The sequence below is a fragment of the Papaver somniferum genome, chromosome 1 (assembly GCF_003573695.1).
Source record: "Papaver somniferum cultivar HN1 chromosome 1, ASM357369v1, whole genome shotgun sequence".
NCBI lineage: Eukaryota > Viridiplantae > Streptophyta > Magnoliopsida > Ranunculales > Papaveraceae > Papaver > Papaver somniferum.
This window is the reverse complement of record NC_039358.1, coordinates 32,629,520-32,649,984: the sequence shown is the minus strand read 5'-3', so window position 1 is coordinate 32,649,984 and position 20,465 is coordinate 32,629,520. Positions and strand designations below refer to the sequence as shown.

Here is a 20,465-nt window from a genome sequence, read left to right as displayed (position 1 = left end):
ATCTTCAGCTTCCCAACCAGAGTATTTCTGGACAGCGTTGCGAGATTATTCCCTTCAACGATGGCATGCTTCTTAGAATCGTATCTAGGTGGCAGTGATCTGAGAATTTTCATCACAATATCCTTTTCAGGAATGCTCTTACCCAATGCAAAAGATGCATTAACAATTTCAAATAATTTGTGATTAAATTCATCAAATGATTCTTCATCTGCCATACGAAGGTTTTCCCAATCATAATTTAGGTTTTGAAGCCTAGCTTCTTTCCCACTGGTATTTCCTTCAAATGCGGTTTCTAAGATATCCCAGGCTTCTTTAGACTTAGTGGGTGCTGAAGATCTGGGGTAATGGCATGTATGATAGCATTTAAGCCATCAGAATTTTTCTTTGCAGCAAGGATTTCTTCTGGACTATATCTACCAATATCCTTAGGTATAGATACACCGCCTTCTGTATTAACCGGAGGATCATAGCCATTAACAACACGTACCCATGTTTGAAAATCACGAGCTTGAAGAAAAGCACGCATAACAATTTTCCACCATAAGTAGTTTGAGCCATCGAAGACTGGTGGTACGTTTATAGAGATAGGATTTTTATCCATAGAGTCAGATGGTTATAAACACAGACTTATAAGGTCTTTAAACGTGTTTGCTTGCTCTGATACAAATTGAAAAAGCATGGGTCTAACAACCACACCCAATATTTCGCTTAGAAATCTGTATGGACTAACTCCAATATACTTTTAAGAGAATCAACTAGACAGTCAGACTCAATCTTAATAAAAGTATATCAAAGAGTTATATCTCACTTTCTCGATTCCATACTTACTCAAGCAAATAGAAATATGCGAGTCTAATAGAATACAAGAGAAAACACTTGAACGGTACCAAAGAGCAATGTTCAAGGATCAATCAATTTCAATCAACAACCAAAGGTTGGATTTCCCAATTGATCGATTCAACGCACAACCTGTGATATTTCAATTATATGACAAAATATAATGCAGAAAAGAAATAACACAGACACCAAAAGTTTTGTTAGAGAGGAAACCGCAAATGCAGAAAAACCCGGGACCTAGTCCAGATTGAACACACATTGTATTAAGCCGCTATAGACACTAGCCTACTACAAACTAACTTCGGTATGGACTGTACTTGAACCTCAATCAATCTCACACTGATCCAAGGTACAGTTGCGCTCCTTACGTCTCTGATCCCAGCAGGATACTACGCACTTGATTCCCTTAGCTGATCTCACCCACAACTAATAGTTTCTACGACCTAAAGTCGAAGACTTTAATAAACAAATTTGTCTCCCACAGAAATACCTACGAGTTTTTGTTCCTTCTTTTGATAAATCAAGGTGAACAGGAACCAATTGATAACCCGGACTTATATTCCCGAAGAAAAGCCTAGAATTATCAGTCACCTCACAATAATCTTAATCGACTAGCGAAAGAAGATATTGCGGACTCACAAACGATGAGACGAAGGTGTTTGTGACTTCTTTTATATCTTGCCTATCGGAGAAATCAATCTCAAGCCAATCTTACGATTGTACTCAAATACGACAGAAACAGCAAGATCAGATCACGCAACTACAAAGAAAATAGTTGGGTCTGGCTTCACAATCCCAATGAAGTCCTCAAGTCGTTAATCTACAGGGTCTCGAGAAGAAACCTAAGGTTAAAGGAGAATCGACTCTAGCTAATACAACTAGTATCACACATAAGGTGTGGGGATTAGGTTTCCCAGTTGCTAGAGTTCTCCTTTATATAGACTTTCAAATCAGGGTTTGCAATCAATGTTAGCTTAGTAACAAAGCATTCAATATTCACCATTAGATGAAGACCTGATTAGATTCAAGCTAATATCTTCCAATCGTTAGATCGAACTTAGCTTGTTACACACAAATGAAATGCACGTTTATTTAGGTTTGTGTAACCGTACCCAAACATGTACACTTAGTTGGTTCAACAGTAGTTAACCAAATGGTTATCCATATGAGCACTTTCATATCAACCATATTCTTCTTTACCACAACTAGTTCAAATGACTCAAATGAACTAGTTAGAGAGTTGTTCAATTGCTTAGATCTTATAGAAGTATACAAGACACAATCGAAGCAAAAACGATTTGATTCACTCGAATCAATTCATGAACTTTATAGCCACGGTTTGCAATTATGCATTCCTTAGTTTATATAAGTTGAAGTTGACGAATAACCGTTTTTAGAAAATAACCAACTTAAGTACGCATACTGGTACGCGGACTTAAGTACCTTGAATAAGTTTGTATTCAGTTCACAAACTCCGACAGAAATTCACGGGACGTGAACTTCCGACAGTGCACGTACTGGTACGCGGACTTTAGTTCCGATTTTCTTGAGCAACAAAGTACGCATACTTTGGTTCAAGGAATAAGGACTTACACACGTATGTGTTACCACAAAATGTTTATATTCTTTCAAGGTTATATATTATAAACTCTCATTTCAATTGTTGAAACATTCTTAGAGGACGTTATATAGTTGTTATTCACAAATCATTTTTCGTCAAAGCAATTTTCAAGTAATTGAAACTTAATATGACTTTCGTCACTAGTAAAGATGAACTTGGCCAAAGCGAAAGCTTACCAACACATATTTCGAGAAACAGATAAGCGAGATAAACTCGGCTCGAAATAGCAAATGTGTATAATCAAAGTCTATATAGCAACACGACTTTTGTCTCAAGATATGAGATATAGTAGATAGACTTTTGAGTGATAGATAAGTTCAAGTCTCCACATACCTTTTAGTCGATGAAGTTCCACAAGTTCCTTGAGTAGTTCTTCGTCTTTGTATGATGATCGCCATGGAGTCTTGAGCTCAACTACACTTTCTATCCTAGTCCGAGACTTAGCTAATAGTAGACTAGAAATCAAGACTTATAGTTTTGATCACTAACATTGACAAACATGCTTGAGATAGCAACGCATGCGAGTTCGACCGAGCAGTGCTCTAACATTGTGCTGTGAGAAAAAATTAGTTAGACGTTTGGTAAAAAAAATAATTAAAGTTAAAGCTGATTAAAAAAGAAATCAAAGTGTGTTGGTAAAATATCAGATTCAACCATTGTTTTTGTAGCAAATGATAAAAACAGACATTTCTCTGAAAATAGTTATATTCAATTTTATTGGTTTAAGTAATAAATTAATTTTGTACTATTGAATATAAATATAAATATATATATATATATATATATATAATATCAAATTTACTAATTGTCACTATTATTATGATTGTTACTAATTGTCACTATTAAATATATATTATAAAAAGAAGTGGTGTTTGTCTATTCGGATATATCCGACCATCGATTTCATCATCCCACGGCAAGGTTGATCCCCGGCCATAGGCCGGGATGATACCTAATATATGTATATATATATATATATATATATATATATACTAGTATATGACCCGTGCCGTAACGGCCCGAAATTTTGTTTGTTTATTGCTTAGTATCATATCATTGCTTGTTTTTTGGCATAAATTTTCATTTGATACGTTTACACTTTTTTTTTCTTTCTTTTCTGATAACACAGTGGTTCCAAATATTTCACTCCATGTATCTGGTTCAAGATAAACATAGCATGGATTTTATGAGTGCTATAATTTGAATTTACATAAATCTCAACTTCTAATTCATCATTAGTTTACTATGCATATCATGTGATGTATAAATGAGTAACTTATTTGTCCCAAGAAATTTGTTCCACGCATCTAATTTGGAAGGGTCTATTTGATGTCTAGTAATCTCCTCAGTGTGAATTATGACGATATCTCAGCAACTATAGATTTGTATCAAGGAATATAGTCCTTACTCATTAGTTTTTACTGTGATGGGCCTGATGGCCATACCACCGAACTATTCGTTGTTGTTTCTCGACCTATTGCAATTGTAGTTGAAATCCTTGAAAGGTTAAGAGTGCCAAATCACTTACGCCAACCCCGAAAACTTCATGTTTCCATGTAAAGAGGTCCTGCGGTTGCTCATATGCATTATGTCCAATCCAGGAACGGGAACAGGTGTCGAACCCAAAATGTGATTCGATTATGGTAGCCTTTTATTCCATCTGCGGTCAACCTAGGAGGGAGATATGTACTTCCAAGGTATTTTTGGTCGTCGTCCCAGTTTCTGGTGTTTGGAAATTTTCGCTAGTCATAAATTCATATGCACTACTTGTGCAGATCAGATTTACATCATCAAATTGTAACCATACAAAGATTGTGGAAACGTATGTGAGTCTGTGATAAAAGTTTTCTTTTATACATCATTAAATTAAATCCTACCATACGGATTTCCCAATGAAACCCCACTTTATACAGGTCTGGGAATTGGGAATGAATGTGTATATACACCATGATCGTGATGTCTAACTTATGCTTGATGTCTAACTTATGCTTAATCAGTGATTCTTCCTGGTCTAATGCAGTTGATACATCAATATAGTACAAAACCAATGACATCCTCTTAGGGTATAAGCCCATTAATCAGAACGATAACTGCTTACCAGGTAACTAACTGCACAATCATCTTTGTTTATTACCTCGAACAGGCAGTCAGAAAAGTAGCAACGTGTGATTTCCTAAATCAAGTTCTCGGATGTGAGCAATACATACGCAAGTTACAAAACAGTATAATGTGTCCCTATTTTAAGCATTGTTTTACTAAAGTTGCTTGCACATAAAATTATGTGCATGTCAATTGCACATGTTGTTGTCAAGCACCACCACCTCACCTCCTCATCCAACACCACCACCACCTCACCTCCTCATCCAACACCACCACCACCTCACCTCCTCATCCTCTATATCCATCACCCCACCTCCTCCAGTAGCTTCATAAAACATGTGTAAAGTTTGTCAAATGTGTACATGTCTGATACAACTGACTGTGCCCTTTGTGAATATGATTGTAGTAGTCACAGTTTGCGAATGAGAACTTCAGTCGTGAAAATATCATATTCTCTTGGTTTGGAAGTAACTAACAAAAATCCTTGCAGTTGTTGAGAACCTTGGAAATCCACTGCATGGTGAAGAATTGGTGAGAACCCTGAAAGCACGGCTGCCTTCAATGATTCCAGCAGATTTTAAGAGTGATAAAAAACGGCAGTCTGCATCATCAACTTCAACGTGGATAAGTTACCTGAGTGGGAAATGGGTAGGCACCAACCAAAAAAAAAAAAAAATAGATTGTTAAATATCACGGTGTTAAGCAAAGATCACAAACCGGATCTATGGGAAGGTCGACCTTGGCCTCACATTTTATGCATCAATGGTCAGCATCCTCAAACAGCTTCCTTGTTGCAACCATAGAAAGCAAGAGAATACCAACCATTCTCAATAAGTAATTTCGGTAAAGAGTAACTGGGCATGGTTAGTTGGTTAATTGGTCGTGACTTTGTCAATGTGCAGGTCGGGCTTTACATACAGCGACATTAGCAGCCTGTACACAGAGACAGGAGATTGATCAAGCAAATCAGATTTAGTCAATGGTATCAAAGGGTGAAATTAAGTGTGCACAATTTGAATGGTTGCAATAATAACAGAGAATAACAGAGTAATCGGATTCTATTTAGAAGTAAATGGTCAATGCCTCTATTGTCATAAGTATTGAGTTCAGCAATCAATCGATGTTGATGGTAATTCCTACTGACCTTTCTTACATTTGAATATTTCAGGTAAGTCAATGTTGGTGTACACTCTGTTGACGTTGGTTGAGGAGAGGGTGCAGTGCATCACAATGGTTCTGTGAAAGTGTAAAGTACTAAATAATCAGAAACTTACATACACAAAAAATAACAGAAATATAGTGAGACCTTAACAATTATTCACAAAAATGGAGTAAAAAACAATCATGGGATGGAGTCTTGACTAATTGGATCAGTCTCTACCTGGTGTGTCGAAATACCTTAATTACCATTCACAGAGTAAAAAACAATCATTGAGGCCAAGCACTATGGGAGAGGGCATCCCTTCCCTATCCCTCATATAAAGGCAGAATTGAATCTTGGTAAACTCGCTGTAATGAAAAGATCAACACTGATTCAAGGAAAAATCAAATTTATCTTCATAATTACTTACAAATCCAAATCTTCTGCACATTCTACCTGGAGTTGTCGATGGTAAGGGGAAACCCTATAATGAAGAAAGAAAATCAAATTAAAAATTGAGGAAAGAAGAACCTAACCATGAATCAAACACAACCAGAATGAAAAATACTTCTTCTTCTTTTTTGAGATATGGAAGAATCAAATATCCAATTGAAGAAACCATTTCGACAAATTAGAAAGAAAAAAATTAAATTAAAGATGGTACTGACCTAATAGCCTTGATAGAGTATGCGGAACAAAGAAATGGAGAAACCTGGGAAGATGATAACTTTTGTTGAGGTTTATGTAGGGAAAATTCCAAAGGATAACTCTTCTAACGTAACGCATGATTATCATGGTATGAATCAAAGAGGTTGAATGGCGCAAATAATGGCATTGTTAATGGAGGAGAAGACGGGATTAAGTGCGATAAGAAATCGGTGATAATGGGTTTTGTAACCGAAAGGGGATCAAGGCAAGTAGAGATTTGGGACGTTGGATTCGGACGTAAAAGTAGGGAGCGTTCTCAGCCACGATTTGTGTTTTGCACTTCCAGGGAATGTGAGCCGACGATCACTCAAAACGATCATTCACCACCGTCAGATTAGACAAAAACCATTTGTTTTTGTAAGATAGATATTCAAACAAAAAATCAAACTAAAATAAAGTGATTATTTAATATTTATTTTTATTTTAATTATTGAAAAATTAAAAGAAATGATATATAAAATACTTTGAAAATAAAATATAATAATATTCAAAAAATAAATTTAAGAAATGAAAAATTGATTGTATATAAATTTGAGGCTAACATTTGTCATTTATAAAATAAAGTAGGGATAAAAAAGATAAATCAAACATTAAATATAGGTGGGACCAAATCTTATGTTTTTATAGCTTTTAAGATCATCTTCAATGTAAGGGGTAAAGGTCTTAAAAGACGCGCAATTGGGGGATAAAAAAAGTAATTGGGGGATATTGATTACTTCCCCCAACCCATGGTTGTGCTAAGGGGTGATTTTTGGGTATGAAAATATTAAAATATCCTTTGACTAATTAAAAAACATTATGAAAAGACCATTATATCCTTTGTACTAGAACTTAAAATCAAAAACCAAACCATTTATCCCCCATTCTCAAATCAGTTCCAGCACTGAGGGTTAGGTTTTTGAAAAAAAAAATCTTCATCGTTCTTCATCCATTCTTCGTCGATTCAAAAATTTCTTCGCCGATTAACCTACCCAAATCATATACAATGACTCCACGAAAGAAAACTAATGCCCAATCGTCAAAATCGATAGGTCAACAAAAACACGAACAAAGAATTGCTAAAATTTCTCAAGAGCAAGAAGAAGAAGCAGCGGATTCGGACAACCAACCTCTCGCAATCATGGCTTCTGTGAGAAGGTAAGTGATTTTAAACTACTTTGTGAGTGTTTAAATCGATTTATAACAATGGGTTTAGGTTAGAATCGCGAACCCTAACTGAAACAGTTGAGTTTCAGTGAGTACCGGCACTGAAATATGTATGAATACAGTGTCGGTTTTGTGTTCCGGCATTCAATCTTGGATGAATGCAATGTCGTTTCCAACCCCAGATTCACCTGAAACTGAATTTCCCCTACCGGCATAGAATTTGGGTCGAAGTCTATGCCGGTTTTTAGTTCCTGCAGTCTTTAATAATAATTCGTGTATGCCGGTAGTGGACTTAAAACATATAGGAGAGTTTATGAATTTGTCACCAGTACCGGCATAGATTTTGGGTTGCATTATATGCCGGTTTTGGGCACCGACATTCTTTTTTAATAATTCGAGCATGCCGGTAGTGGACTTAAAACATACAGGAAAACGTAAGAATTTTTCACCTATACCGGCATAGCTTTTAGGTTGATTTGTTTGCCGGTACAAAGTTACGGCATGAAATTGATTTATTTCGAGAGTGCCGGTAGTAGTCTTTTGATATCCAGGAGAATTACATATGACTACCGGCATTCTCGATAGTCAATGTTCACTGCCGGAACATTTAACCGGCGTGGTTAGTTTAAGTAAGTCAATGCCGGTACAAAAACTGAAAGTGAGTTGTCTCACATTCATTTCGTGTGCTTATGATATAGGTCAAAAGCCAAGGAAGCTAACAAAAGAAAAACTAAATATGCGGTCACTAAGAGAAGAAGGAAGGACGGTCTTGATACTTCTCAATCTCTCCCTCCTCGAGGGAAAGATGAAGGTCGCAAAAAGCGTTTGGGGGCTGAGAAAAGAGGGATAATTTGGGAGAGTGGTGGTGACCGTAGTCGAGTTGTAATCCGTGAGCACGATGATCAAAATGAGCAAGATGAAGAGGAAAGTGAGGATGAAGATAATGTGGTTCCTCCAAGTCAATTAGCAAGCCAAAGCGAAGTTGGTGGGACAAGTCAACAACCGACACAAGGCAATGGAAAGAAGGACAAAGGCAAAGTGAAAGTTAAAGGTTCTCACCTTCCTCATATTAATGACATGATACCTGACCTTGAACGTGGTAGAATTTGGGGTGAATCTCCGGAATCGAAAACACGACATCATCCTAAATCAATTTGTAAGTATTGTTGTGGTTTATTTTACGTGATCATATTGTTTGATCTTCCTACTAAACACCACTAACCAAGTAAGTTTGTGTTATGTTTTTGTAGCATGAAGTCGTCAAAGCGCGCTACTTGGAGGAAAAGGGGGAAGCATTCGCATTCGATGCAAGCTACCAATTCATGGAATCCAAAATCCCGGAGTATGCCCCGGAGATGATTGAGAGTGTATCGTCCTCGGACGAAGATTGATGACTTTAGAAATTTTAGTGTAGGTTTTGTGGGTAGATCTCTATGTAAACCCTCACGAGATTATAACTCGTCCACTAGGGTCGCCTAGGGGTTCAAAGGCTTGATTCACATGCTAAGTGCATTCGTTGTTCCGTCGACAAGGATTACATTTGAAATAAATTACATTTCCGGCATACTATGTTTACATAATTCCATGCCGGTATCTGGTACCGGCGTAGATCTTATATATACCCTATATTATTGTATGCCGGAATTCAGTATCAAAATTCTGAGTGCAATAAACAATGTTCCGGATTTTTAGTTATATACATTAGTGTGCCGGAAATTGATTCCGGCATTGTCGAAAATCTAACGTACACTTCCCGAATAGAGCATTCAATGCATAACGACTATTTTTTTTTTTACCATAAACCAGTAAAGACCATTTCTGGCATGGGATCTAAGTTACTGACAATGCCGGAACTATAAAGTGAAAAAGAGTCGTTGTATCCTCATATATTTAAAGTGGATACACCTATTGCAGTTGATACCTCAAAAAAAAAAAAGGTGAGCTCCAACACATTTCTCTCATGGCAAAGAAATCACGAACTACCGATTTCAGAGAATTTTTATATGAAAAAAATCCACTCTGACAGGGAATCAATCATCATCCACCACCAACTCAATTCCCATGATACTAGAAAAACTTAAAAGGAATGAGCAAACCACCAAGTCAATTGCCCAATGGAAGAAGAGATACTTAGAAGGAAAAGTGAATAAGGAGAGGCAACAAAAGAAGCAATGTATCGCGAAGAAACAAAGAGAATATACAAACGTGTAAAACAAGCGAAGATTGAAGAGGATGTGGAGGAAGAAACCCAATGGATTAAAAATTACTACATAGTATCAGATTTCCCGGAAGATCACCGCCCTTCACACCTTTTTTGGGGACTTGTTGCGGATGGTCCTTATATGCCGAAGTTCGTGGATGGTAAGTGCAAGAAACGCAAAATGGATTACGGGGATGAGTTTGTAGCGCATCGTACAATTGCCCTCATAAAATTGTGTTGCAAATACAACGAGTTTCTCGCAAGATACCGAGATAATAGGTATCAAGCTCAAGCCACATATACCAAATGGAGAAAAGAGCCTTTTAGGCATTTCGAAGTTGCGTTGTTTGTTGAATCTCGTACCAAGAAATGATGTTAGTTTCAATTAGCTTGAGATCTTTCATTTTATGTGTTTAATGTGTATGTGTAACGTTTGTAGGATCAGAATCTCTCAACAATTATGTCTCAGCGAAATTATCAATGGTACAGCACAGTAGCGTCGCAAAACAGTTTCAGAAATGATAAAATAAGTGACGTCATCTAAAGTCATGAGAAAGATGTGACAGTCTTGCGAAAATTAGAGAGCTTGCGAAATTAACATTTGTAAGGTTGCAAGAATGTCACAAATCATATCCGGAAATAAAGGACAGGTTAGTTGTCATCCACTATGTATTTCCTTATAAATAGTCATTCGAGTTGTAAAGGAGAGAGATCTTTTTTGAGTAAGAAACAAGTAAATAGGAGAGAGAAAGTTGAGAGCATAGATCATTCTTGATTTCTTTATCTTTCTTGTAAGAACATCCAAAAATTTATCAATAAAATTAAGAGTGTAAACCTAAAAATGAATTGATCAACAATGAAATCATATGAGGGGTGTAGTGTAGGATTTCCTGCAACTACATAATGGCGCTAGAAACAGGGAGGAGTTGAAGATTATTCTAGAAAAGGCTAAAGTTGATATTGAGATTTGTGAAAATTTAAAGTAATTGATTAAGAATTTTTCATAATTTCTTGAAATATTGTTAGCAATGAAGAAATGGCTAGAAGAAGAAATACATCCGAACAACCGACTACTACTAGAAGAAGTTAAAGAATTGCTGGAAGAGAAAGAAGTGAAATGGTAGAATCTACTAGAATGAGAAATAATAGAGAAAATGTAATTCAATCGCCAATTCAACAAACACTAGTTCAAGAGAGGAATACAGATTATGAAAGAGTGAGCGTACACATTTGGCAATCAAATTCAGCAGAAGAAATAGAAGAAGAGCAACAAAATAGAAATTATAGATAGGAAGAGAGAAATCAAGAAGCAAATGAAGGAATAATTCATGGAGATGAGGAAATTGGAGCGTTAGAAACATTGAGACGAAGAATACATGAAGAAAGAAGAGCTGAGGCATAAGAACGTGCGAATTTAACAAGGAAAAATCACGAATTAAAGATGGAGAATATCAGATTGCAGAATAGAAGATCGAGAAGTATTACAAAATCATATTCCAGATCGACTAGAAGAGAAATGAGGCAAAATTCACCACGATCAATGCGGGAAACAATATTCAAGAAGAAATGTCAAATCTTAATGAAGAATATCGCGAAAATAGAGAAAGAACTGATGATCGTTACATTCCAAAAAATGAAACTTTTGATGATGGGCAAATTGGAGGAAATCAAGAGAACGGGCAAAATCAGAGACAAAATAACCAAGATGGCGAAGGAAATCAAGAGGAAGAAAGAATAATTTTACATGTGAGAGAAACTCAAAGAAATCAACAGACAATTGAAGAAGAAATTGAAAGACATAATGCTGAACAAGCACGTTTAATCTGCGAACGTGAAAGATTGAGAGCGGAAATGGAAGAACAAGAGTTTCAGGAGACAATTCGCCAAAACAATCATGACAATCGGGAAAGAAGGCGTATACACAACCGGAATAACGATAATCTCAATGAAGAGTATGATAGAGTAAAGATAATGGCTAAAAGAAAGCGATTGAATTGATAAGAAATGAACAAAATTATGGAGGGGAAAATGAACGACGTCATCATTTGCGAATTCAAGATAGGGATGAGGAAGAGAATCGCAGAAGAAGGAGAGATGAGGATAATGAAGAAGAGATACAAAATTTTGCAAGAGAAGATAGACGTGAACGCAGAAGAAGAAAAGCAAAATTAAAGAGACCAACGGGTCAAGATTCAGGGGTAAATCAACAAATCTTGAAAGAATTAGAAGAAATGAGAGGAATGCCAAATAACATAGGAGAAATAGGTAGAAGACAATTGGATGAAGCAATAGAAGAAGCTGCGAAAACTCCATTTACCAGAGAAGTACAATTTGGAGGAATACCACCGAAATACAATTTGCCTGCATTAACCAGCATTTTCGATTGAACAACTTGCGCAATTCAACACATTAAAGCTTATGTGAGGTGCATGTTACAATGGGAAAATCATGATGCGGTATTGTGCAAATATTTCCCATCCAGCTTAACAGGATAAGCGTTAAAATGGTTTGAAGGTTTACCAAAGAATACAATAACCTCCTTCAATCATTTGTAGACTACATTCTTGGGGGCATATATAAGTAACAATTCCTCACGACCTGGTATAGAAGATGTGTTTGGATTAAAGCAAAGGATTGGCGAAAGTTTTAAACATTTGACTAAAAGATGGAGAACTATGTGTAGCGAAATGGCTGGCCATGTAGATGAGAGATATCTCATATTATCATTTGTCAATGCTATGTTTGCAACAAACCTGTTGTATGTCCAAATTTTCAGAGTCAAGAATACGATTACAATGACTGAATTGCGAGAACTTCAAGAAGAATACATTGCTTTAGAATAAAGACAAAATGAAATGGAATCATATCCAGTTGCGAACACCAGCTCACAAACAGCGAATGCAAGCTTATTACCCAAGCTAATAAACACAGTGGCGAATACTTCGCAAGTACAACAAGAAAAGGCGACAGGTAACAATCAGCAGAAGTTGGTAGCTATGGGGAGTCGAGATCAAGAAGAGTATGAAAGAGAAATAAATTTCTACAGTCGTGGAGGAAATAACAAGATTCAAAGACTCGATCAACCGCAAGAAACTTATGGAGGTCAAAGACCAAACTTTAATAGAGGACAAGGAGGTCACAAGGTAGTATGGGAAGAAATCAAGATGCCACCTCTAAATGCAAGTGTGGAGAAGATATGGGAAGCTATAATCTTGATGGAAAATATACCAACACCATGGAATATGGGAACGGAACCACCTCCAAATCACGGAAGTCATGAATTTTGTTCTTATCGTCATTTTCATGGACATACCACAAACGATTGCAGAAATGTAAAGAGAATTATTTTGAGAATGATAGATCAAGGAAAACTAAACGACTTTCTGGTAGGGCATCCGCAACCTCAACCATTACCACCACCGCCAGAACATCACAAAGTGAATACGATGAAAAAGAAAGAAACATTCTTCATAGAAGTTGGTGCAAAAGCAAAAGATCTATTCTGTTACTCTATCGTACATTCATATAAGACAATTGAAGATTTTCATGATAATGTTTTGAGTAGAGTGTTCGCAAGAGATAATAATGGAATAGAAATTATGAATATTGAGAAAATATCGCGATTAGAGGAATGGCAGAAACAGATCATTTCTTTTACCGCATAAGAAATTCCCGAAGGAGAAGAGGTGCATGACAATCCATTGGTAATAAAATTAGAAATTAATCCAAAACCGAAAGAAGATGAGGATGATGAAGTTGAAGATTCATGGGAAATCAATAGAATTCTAGTCGATACTGGAAGCTCTGTGAACATCTTATTTTATCATACTTATAAAACCATGGGTGGAAGAGATGATGATCTTATACCATCAACATATAAGATTTATGGTTTTAATGGTACTGCTAACAAGCCTAAAGGGGAGGTTACTATGAAAATTCCATTGAAGGGAATATCTTCTAAAATATTATTTTGTGTCGTTGATGTATAATCACCCTACATTGCATTAATTGGTCGACCTTGGCTACATGGGATTCTAGGTGTAGCTTCAACTTTTTACCAATGCATCAAATTCCCTCACTCCAATGGTGTAGGAATCATAAAGGGAGATTGGGTTGAATGAAAAAGATGTTACGAAACTGAGATAGAATCTTGCGAAGGAAGAGCAAACAAGAAAGAAAACTGGCGACACAAAATCAAAGACGTACAAAGAAGTGAGAGGTTGATGGTGGATACAATTGAAAAGAAAGGAGAATAGATGTTGCGAAATTAATATTAGCTCAGAATAAAAAGGATGAACATACTACAACTAAGGAAACAGTAGAAGAAAATAACAAAGAAGCAGAGGATGGCAAAATTAATAAAAACAAGAAATGTATGAATGATTAGGTTGTTGCGATAATCTCGCAATAAGTAAAATTCTCAAAAATACATTTGATTGAACAACAAAATTGAGATTGCAAAATTCAGATACAATATAATGATTAGCGAGACTTTCGCAGAGATAATGAATTTTACAGAAAATAATCAGAGAAGAATGACAAAAGAGAAAGAGGCGAACCTTTATGGCGTACACCCTAGTTCGCGAATACAATTTAGCAAGAGGCAAATGTAAGACCTAAAGTACGTCATATAAGGGGGTACCTTTTGCATGGCTCAGGGAAAGGCTACACCGCCACCGGAACCTGAGTCATGGAGATTTGGGGTAAATAAAACCCATCCGGGAGAGGTACCTTGGATTCTCAGCTTAAGCATATGACTTGGGTTGGGCGACTAAGGTAATAAGGACTCTCCCAAGGAGTGAAGATCTGATCAAGGCGCCGAGGTACACGGTTGAGTCAAGAGTGTCGGGGGAATTTGAAGCGTCCTTGCCATTTTTGACAAGTCTTGGCTTATACTGCACTCGGCCTGAAGAAAACCCCACTTAGGGTGCAGTCTCATAACCATAAACCCTATAGGTAAAAGGGATAAGAGGCTACGAAAACAACTGATTGTTGTTAAGACTGGATGGGAGGAGCTAACCTTGTATGGTAGAAGTACGCCTCCTTGAAGGGGCAACCAGGAGGAGATAAGGGCGGCACCCTCCATTAGGGAGCTGATAAGTGTCTTAAGACGCAAATTTCATAAGGCTTTTTATTCGTAAGGATATTAAGGCTTGTCATATTTGTGAAACAATCCTGAAGAGGCGATAATACAAAAGAAAAAGATAAGACGAGATCAATGGGTTTTCGCATGAAAGTGCGAAGACGTCCTGCGATTTCGTCGCAAGACGACAAAGTCCTTGAGTTTTGGAATAACGAAATGATTACCGTTCACGAACGCCAAAACAACTCTTATCTTCTTAAGGGATCCTTCGCATTTTTGCCACTTTGGGGTAAATGTTACTTCTACGGTGGGGGTAAAATAATGAACAACACATCTAAATGTATCCGACACTAGATGCCACAAAGCGGCATTCTCATCCAATATTGAGAAGGAAGAAAGTTCATCTCTTGCTCGGGCCCTAATACTTGAGCATGCATATCTATCAAACCCCTCGCCTAAACCAAGCAATTGCTCATAAAAGCTTCTCTTGTTCACAAGTTGTTCGTCCATCCTCGTTCTAGCATATCGACATGGTGTCATACCTCTACTAACCGCCGTTTCAAAGATTCCTAATTGTTCTATCACAGCATGATAGCCACAATTTCCATCTCCATCTACATCATCCGTATATATAATATACTCGCGCATAACCTCAGGAAGTTGGTCTATGTAAGACTGTATCTTGGTATGATAACTTCTAATTGTCCTACCTGTTCTGGGATCCTTATACATCTTCATATTACCCTTTTCTAACTTGATTATATCCAAACCATCCTCTGCAATCTCTACACTTTCATTGTCTTCGATATGTTATGGGAGTCCGTACTTCCTTGGCCTACCCCTTCGCCTTGGAACTAAAACTACATCAACTTTGCTATCACTTGGGTTTGTCACCACCTTTGCCTCGTCACCTTGTTGTTCTATGTCACTTGATATTGATACCTTTGGAGGCCTACCCCTTTTTCTTGGAACCTCCGCTAGATCGACTATGGGTATGGCTTCGAAATGCTCACCTTGTTGTTCTATGTCACTTGATGTTGATACCTTTGGAGGCCTACCCCTTTTCCTTGGAACCTCCTCTAGATCAACTATGGGTATGGCTTCGGAATGCTCACCTTGTTGTTCTATGTCACTTGATGTTGATACCTTTGGAGGCCTACCACTTTTCCTTGGAACCTCCGCTAGATCGACTATGGGTATGGCTTCAGAATGCTCACCTTGTTGTTCTTTGTCACTTGATGTTGATACCTTTGTCGGCCTACCCCTTTTCCTTGGAACCTCCGCTAGATCGACTATGGGTATGGCTTCGGAATGCTCACCTTGTTGTTCTTTGTAACTTGATGTTGATACCTTTGGCAGCCTACCCCTCTTCATTGGAACCTCCGATGAGTTGGATTTTGGTGTGGATACTGAATCCTTCGTTTGTTGTTGACTTGATAGCGGTTCCTTCCTCGGCCTACCTCTTTTATTTGGAACCTGCGCTTCCACGAACCTTTGTTCCGAAATCTCACATGCGGTTAGATCTCGTTTCTTACTTGCCGCGAGTTCTTCTTCACGTTGAGTCATTTCTTTCAATTCTACCCTTTGTTTTCTCCTTAACGTTTTAGTTTGTGGTCTACCTATTGGATCTCCCTTTCTTGGCTCTTCACTTTGTGCGATCCATGGACGAGTAATTAGCCTTAGTTGGCTCAACAAGACTTGCCGGCTTACCGAGTTGCCACGTGAGTAAGCTTCAAAGAATTTATTTGCTTCGTTCGTATCCCATGGAGATTTCCCGGGATCTCCCGAAGGGGGAAGGTCGAAAGATAGTTGCTTCCAAAACGGATCAATAACCTCAATAGGTATCACTTTTTCATACTTCACAAGCATATGACGACACGGAATCCCCAATGAAGACATGTCGGGACAAATACACACATCACCCGGGTTTTCGTATTTTTTATCATATTCCATTTGTCTCATCATATGTTTTATTGCCCAATGAGAGACGTTGAATTCTATTCCTTGGAGCAACTTACCATAACGAAGAAATTGAGTCATCATTTCCATTGAGCTTTTCTCAAAATCCTCCTTGATCCTATTGATATCAGCCTTAAAGTATTACTTCATTGCCTCGGTGACCGTAACCACATTGCCTTGGCCGGACTGGATGAGATCTTTAAATCTCCCATGAGCGGACTCCGCTGCACTAGTTGCTTCACTCTCGAAGTTTCTATACCGGTTTGTCCATGCCGCACAAATTTTTTCTTGAACTTATCCAACTATCAAGTCCGACAATACCAGATGACAGTCGGATAAACTTCGTTCCAATCGACAATAAACTTCTCCAATCTCTTTTCATACATAACCTCGGTAAGAGACCAATAAACTTTCTCCCAATCTCTTAACCACTTTTTATGATTTTCCGCATGTTCTTTGTCCACTCGCTCCTTTATCTTGCCTCTCTCATCTTCTTCTTCTTCGGGGGATAGTTTGTTCTTTCGAACATCTTCCTCTAGTTGAACAATCATTCTCTTCTTAATATCCTCCTTAGTGGGTTCAAACAAGGCATGGCAAGTTTTTTTGAGATTTTCACGTATATGATACGTACATAGGAAATTTTATGCGTCCGAGAAAACGTCTGATATTGCTTTCATTAACGCGTCATCTTGATCGGTTACGATGACCCTCGGAAGTTGATTTTCCCGGAAGAATAATTTAAATTGTCGTAATGCCCAATGATAATTATAGTTGTTGTAATATTGAAAGTGGTAGTAAAAGTTCGTTGCTCGGACTTGTAAAGATTTAAAAATAAAAATATATACACAATATTTGTCACAATGGGCGAGAGGTACTGGGACTAGGATTCCGCCAATTTCATTTCTTAAGGTTCAAATAATAATTCTTTTATCAATAATAGCTCGAAAAATATATTAAATATATCGACTCTAATTTATTGCCAAGATTGATTCTCAAAATATTAGGTGTAAATGTTAAGCATGGGACATCAAATCATCTAAGCTAAGCATGACCCATCAAATCAAATCACAACTAATTAATTTAAATCATAATTTCAATTAAAATTAATGCAAAAGTCATGAAAAGAATTAAATATAATTACCCAAGTGTGAAATAAGGCTTCTTCCTTCATCCCAGTATTGGGGTTTAGCTATTCATATCAAACACACACTCAAAATAATAATTCAAGCTCACAAGGTGTTCAAAAGATTGAAAAAGGATAAAAACAGTGTATCTACGACCCACGATGAGCGTCAGAAAACAACGACAATATTTTGATGTTGTAAACAACGACACAAGCCTACTTCTGTTGGTGCTGCTGAAAATAAGACTGTCCTGGATAGTCTGTTCTTCGTGTTCTTCAAGCTCTTTAATGGCAGCAGCAGCAGCAGAACCCGCTCTGCTCGACCCCCAACTCTCGACAACCTCTCTAGTACTCCAAGGGAACATATTTATACACCTACAGATCGTTGAATCTCCCTCAATTACTCCATATAATCTTCATTACTCGGTGTTTAAAGAAAATATCTTCCAAATATTTTCTTCTTTTAAATGATTCTCCACGCGTTATAAGATGTATTTCTTTCCTTGTTTAACAACTACACACTCCTTCCTACTGCTCGGGACATCAATCATGCACTTAACACGCTAAAAATCTTCTCCAAATCACGTAATCCCGTGAAATGTTCTTATTATGCTCGTGCTGCCCTGATTTCTTCTTGTGAGTTATTTAGCCAAATTTGATTGATCTAAAGACCCATAACCTTCCTTTCTAGACCATAAGAAGATACCCAATGAGTTTCAGCCATTGAATTGGCCTGCCACTACTTCATTTCTTCGATCGAAAATTCTCCTGTGTTGTGAACATTTTTCCCGCCAAAATCGATATTCAAATGAAGAAGAGGGGTATCCCCCTATCCTGAACTGGGGTGCGAATAGCAGCTGCCTTGGGGTGACCTGGGGGTGCCCCTTAGTAATTAGGTTACCCCTTATCCAAAAGCGAGAGTCCGAATAACACTTGTCCTCCGGGTGCCAAAATCAACTTTTCGAGCCGAATTTTCCAAAAATATTTATTTCCAAAAAATACCTACAAATACATAAAATAACAAAATTAGTACAAAATCGAGTGCCAACAATATATAGTATTGAGATCAAATTAGACACAAAAATGTGTCTATCAAATACCCCCAAACTTATTATTTGCTAGTCCTCGAGCAAAATTTATTCTTGAAAAGTGACCGAGTTAATCTCGGGTGGGTTTATCTGAGGTGTACCCACAAAAACCAATACTCCAGACCCTAGCTATCTACGCAGAACCTTGGAAAGCACTAAAGAACCTCCTTGGTTGGCATACAATTGTTGACTCTAAGAGGAAGAACCCTGATGCGAAATTCCAATTGTTGTACACGAGTTTGCACTCAAGCATACTAAAATTCATATAAGTGACAGAGCTCTACTAAGATAGTTTCACGATGGACATCATACTCGGAGTCAGACTAATCACATGAAAAGATTAAGAAGATGGAAAAAGAAAACTGTAGATGGATGAAAAGTGAACGGTGTTTCCCATATCTGTCTGAAGGCCTCTGCCAAGGTGAACCTAACCTAAATGACTGAGATACCGGTCTGACTAATATTAACACACTGGCATATACAAGGGAACCAACGGCCAATAACTTAAATCTAGATCAACAAACTGGCAAATACAAGGGAACCAGCAGTTGACTACACAGAACAATAACCATTTTTTTTTTAACTTAACGGCATGAATAGATCTTTTTGATCCAAGCGCATGCTTCTTGTCAGCAGATTACACGATAGTTCCCACGGGTCCTGCATTCCACGCTTGCTTAGGCGACGGAAACAGGGAGAACACACACATATTGCTATCCAAGTGTTAGTATTTATTCCGATTGGTCTACTGGTCTGGTCTAAATATTTTTTTTATTTTTTTATTTTTTTTTATTTTTTTTTTGGAAAGGTAACTCAGTCACTCTATTTCACCCTAGCAAAGGTAACAACTTGAATCGTGTGCCCCACCAAATCACTTGAAATAAAAGAAAACTAAAAATAGAAAGTGAAAAGGACTCGACGAGATATGGCGAAACTATCATGTTATTTCTAACACCTGAGCTCTGTGCTTTTATGAATAGACTCTATAGATGTTTCCATCTAGTCAGATTGGTTCCTCAACTCCTAAAACAAAAATGTTTCCATCCACTTAGATTGGTTAGTGCTATCCTTAATAGGCGTAAATTTCTAGGCTCTGGAGTTTATTTATTGCAACTAAAAAGTTTCTCCCATACCCCCAAACTTAAATCTAACATTGTCCTCAATGTTCTGAAGATGAAACTATAAGCATGAACAAGGAGAAACTGTTACCATTTGAAGCGGAAGAGTTAAGGGAAGATATTACCTTGTTGCATGAGCATGGGATACCTCCCAAGAAGTGCTAAGTTTATAGTCTTCAGCCAGACTTAGGAAAGGATCAGTCAACTCGGATCGTATAACAGTAGCCGGAATAACTGTGGGTCTTTAAAACCAAATAGATCTGACCAAAGGAAATTGCAGTAAACCAAGAAAGTGAACAAGACTAGCGTTCCCTTACCTTGTTTCCTGATTAAGATATTTA

General features: G+C 37.4%; 1 protein-coding gene and 1 long non-coding RNA gene across 6 annotated transcripts in view; one reads left to right on the top strand and one right to left on the bottom strand.

The window, feature by feature from the left end:
* Nucleotides 1-4,220: 4,220 nt before the first annotated feature.
* LOC113282548 lies at nucleotides 4,221-6,583 on the bottom strand. 5 transcript variants are annotated; one of them, XR_003327020.1, is made up of 5 exons: nucleotides 6,368-6,583; nucleotides 5,940-6,183; nucleotides 5,703-5,794; nucleotides 5,276-5,491; nucleotides 4,221-5,071 (listed from the first exon to the last, which is right to left on the bottom strand). It is a non-coding gene; the product is annotated as an uncharacterized LOC113282548 (long non-coding RNA). The 5 variants fall into 5 exon arrangements; XR_003327017.1 differs by having other exon boundaries at nucleotides 4,221-5,159; nucleotides 6,368-6,582; XR_003327015.1 differs by having other exon boundaries at nucleotides 4,221-5,191; nucleotides 5,308-5,491; nucleotides 6,368-6,582.
* Nucleotides 6,584-7,392: 809 nt separating this feature from the next.
* Nucleotides 7,393-20,465, top strand: part of LOC113279442 — a 38,624-nt gene continuing 25,551 nt past the window's right edge. Inside the window, exon 1 of the mRNA XM_026528154.1 lies at nucleotides 7,393-7,544. Coding sequence (XP_026383939.1) covers nucleotides 7,393-7,544 — 152 coding nt within the window. The remainder of the gene's footprint in view (nucleotides 7,545-20,465) is intronic.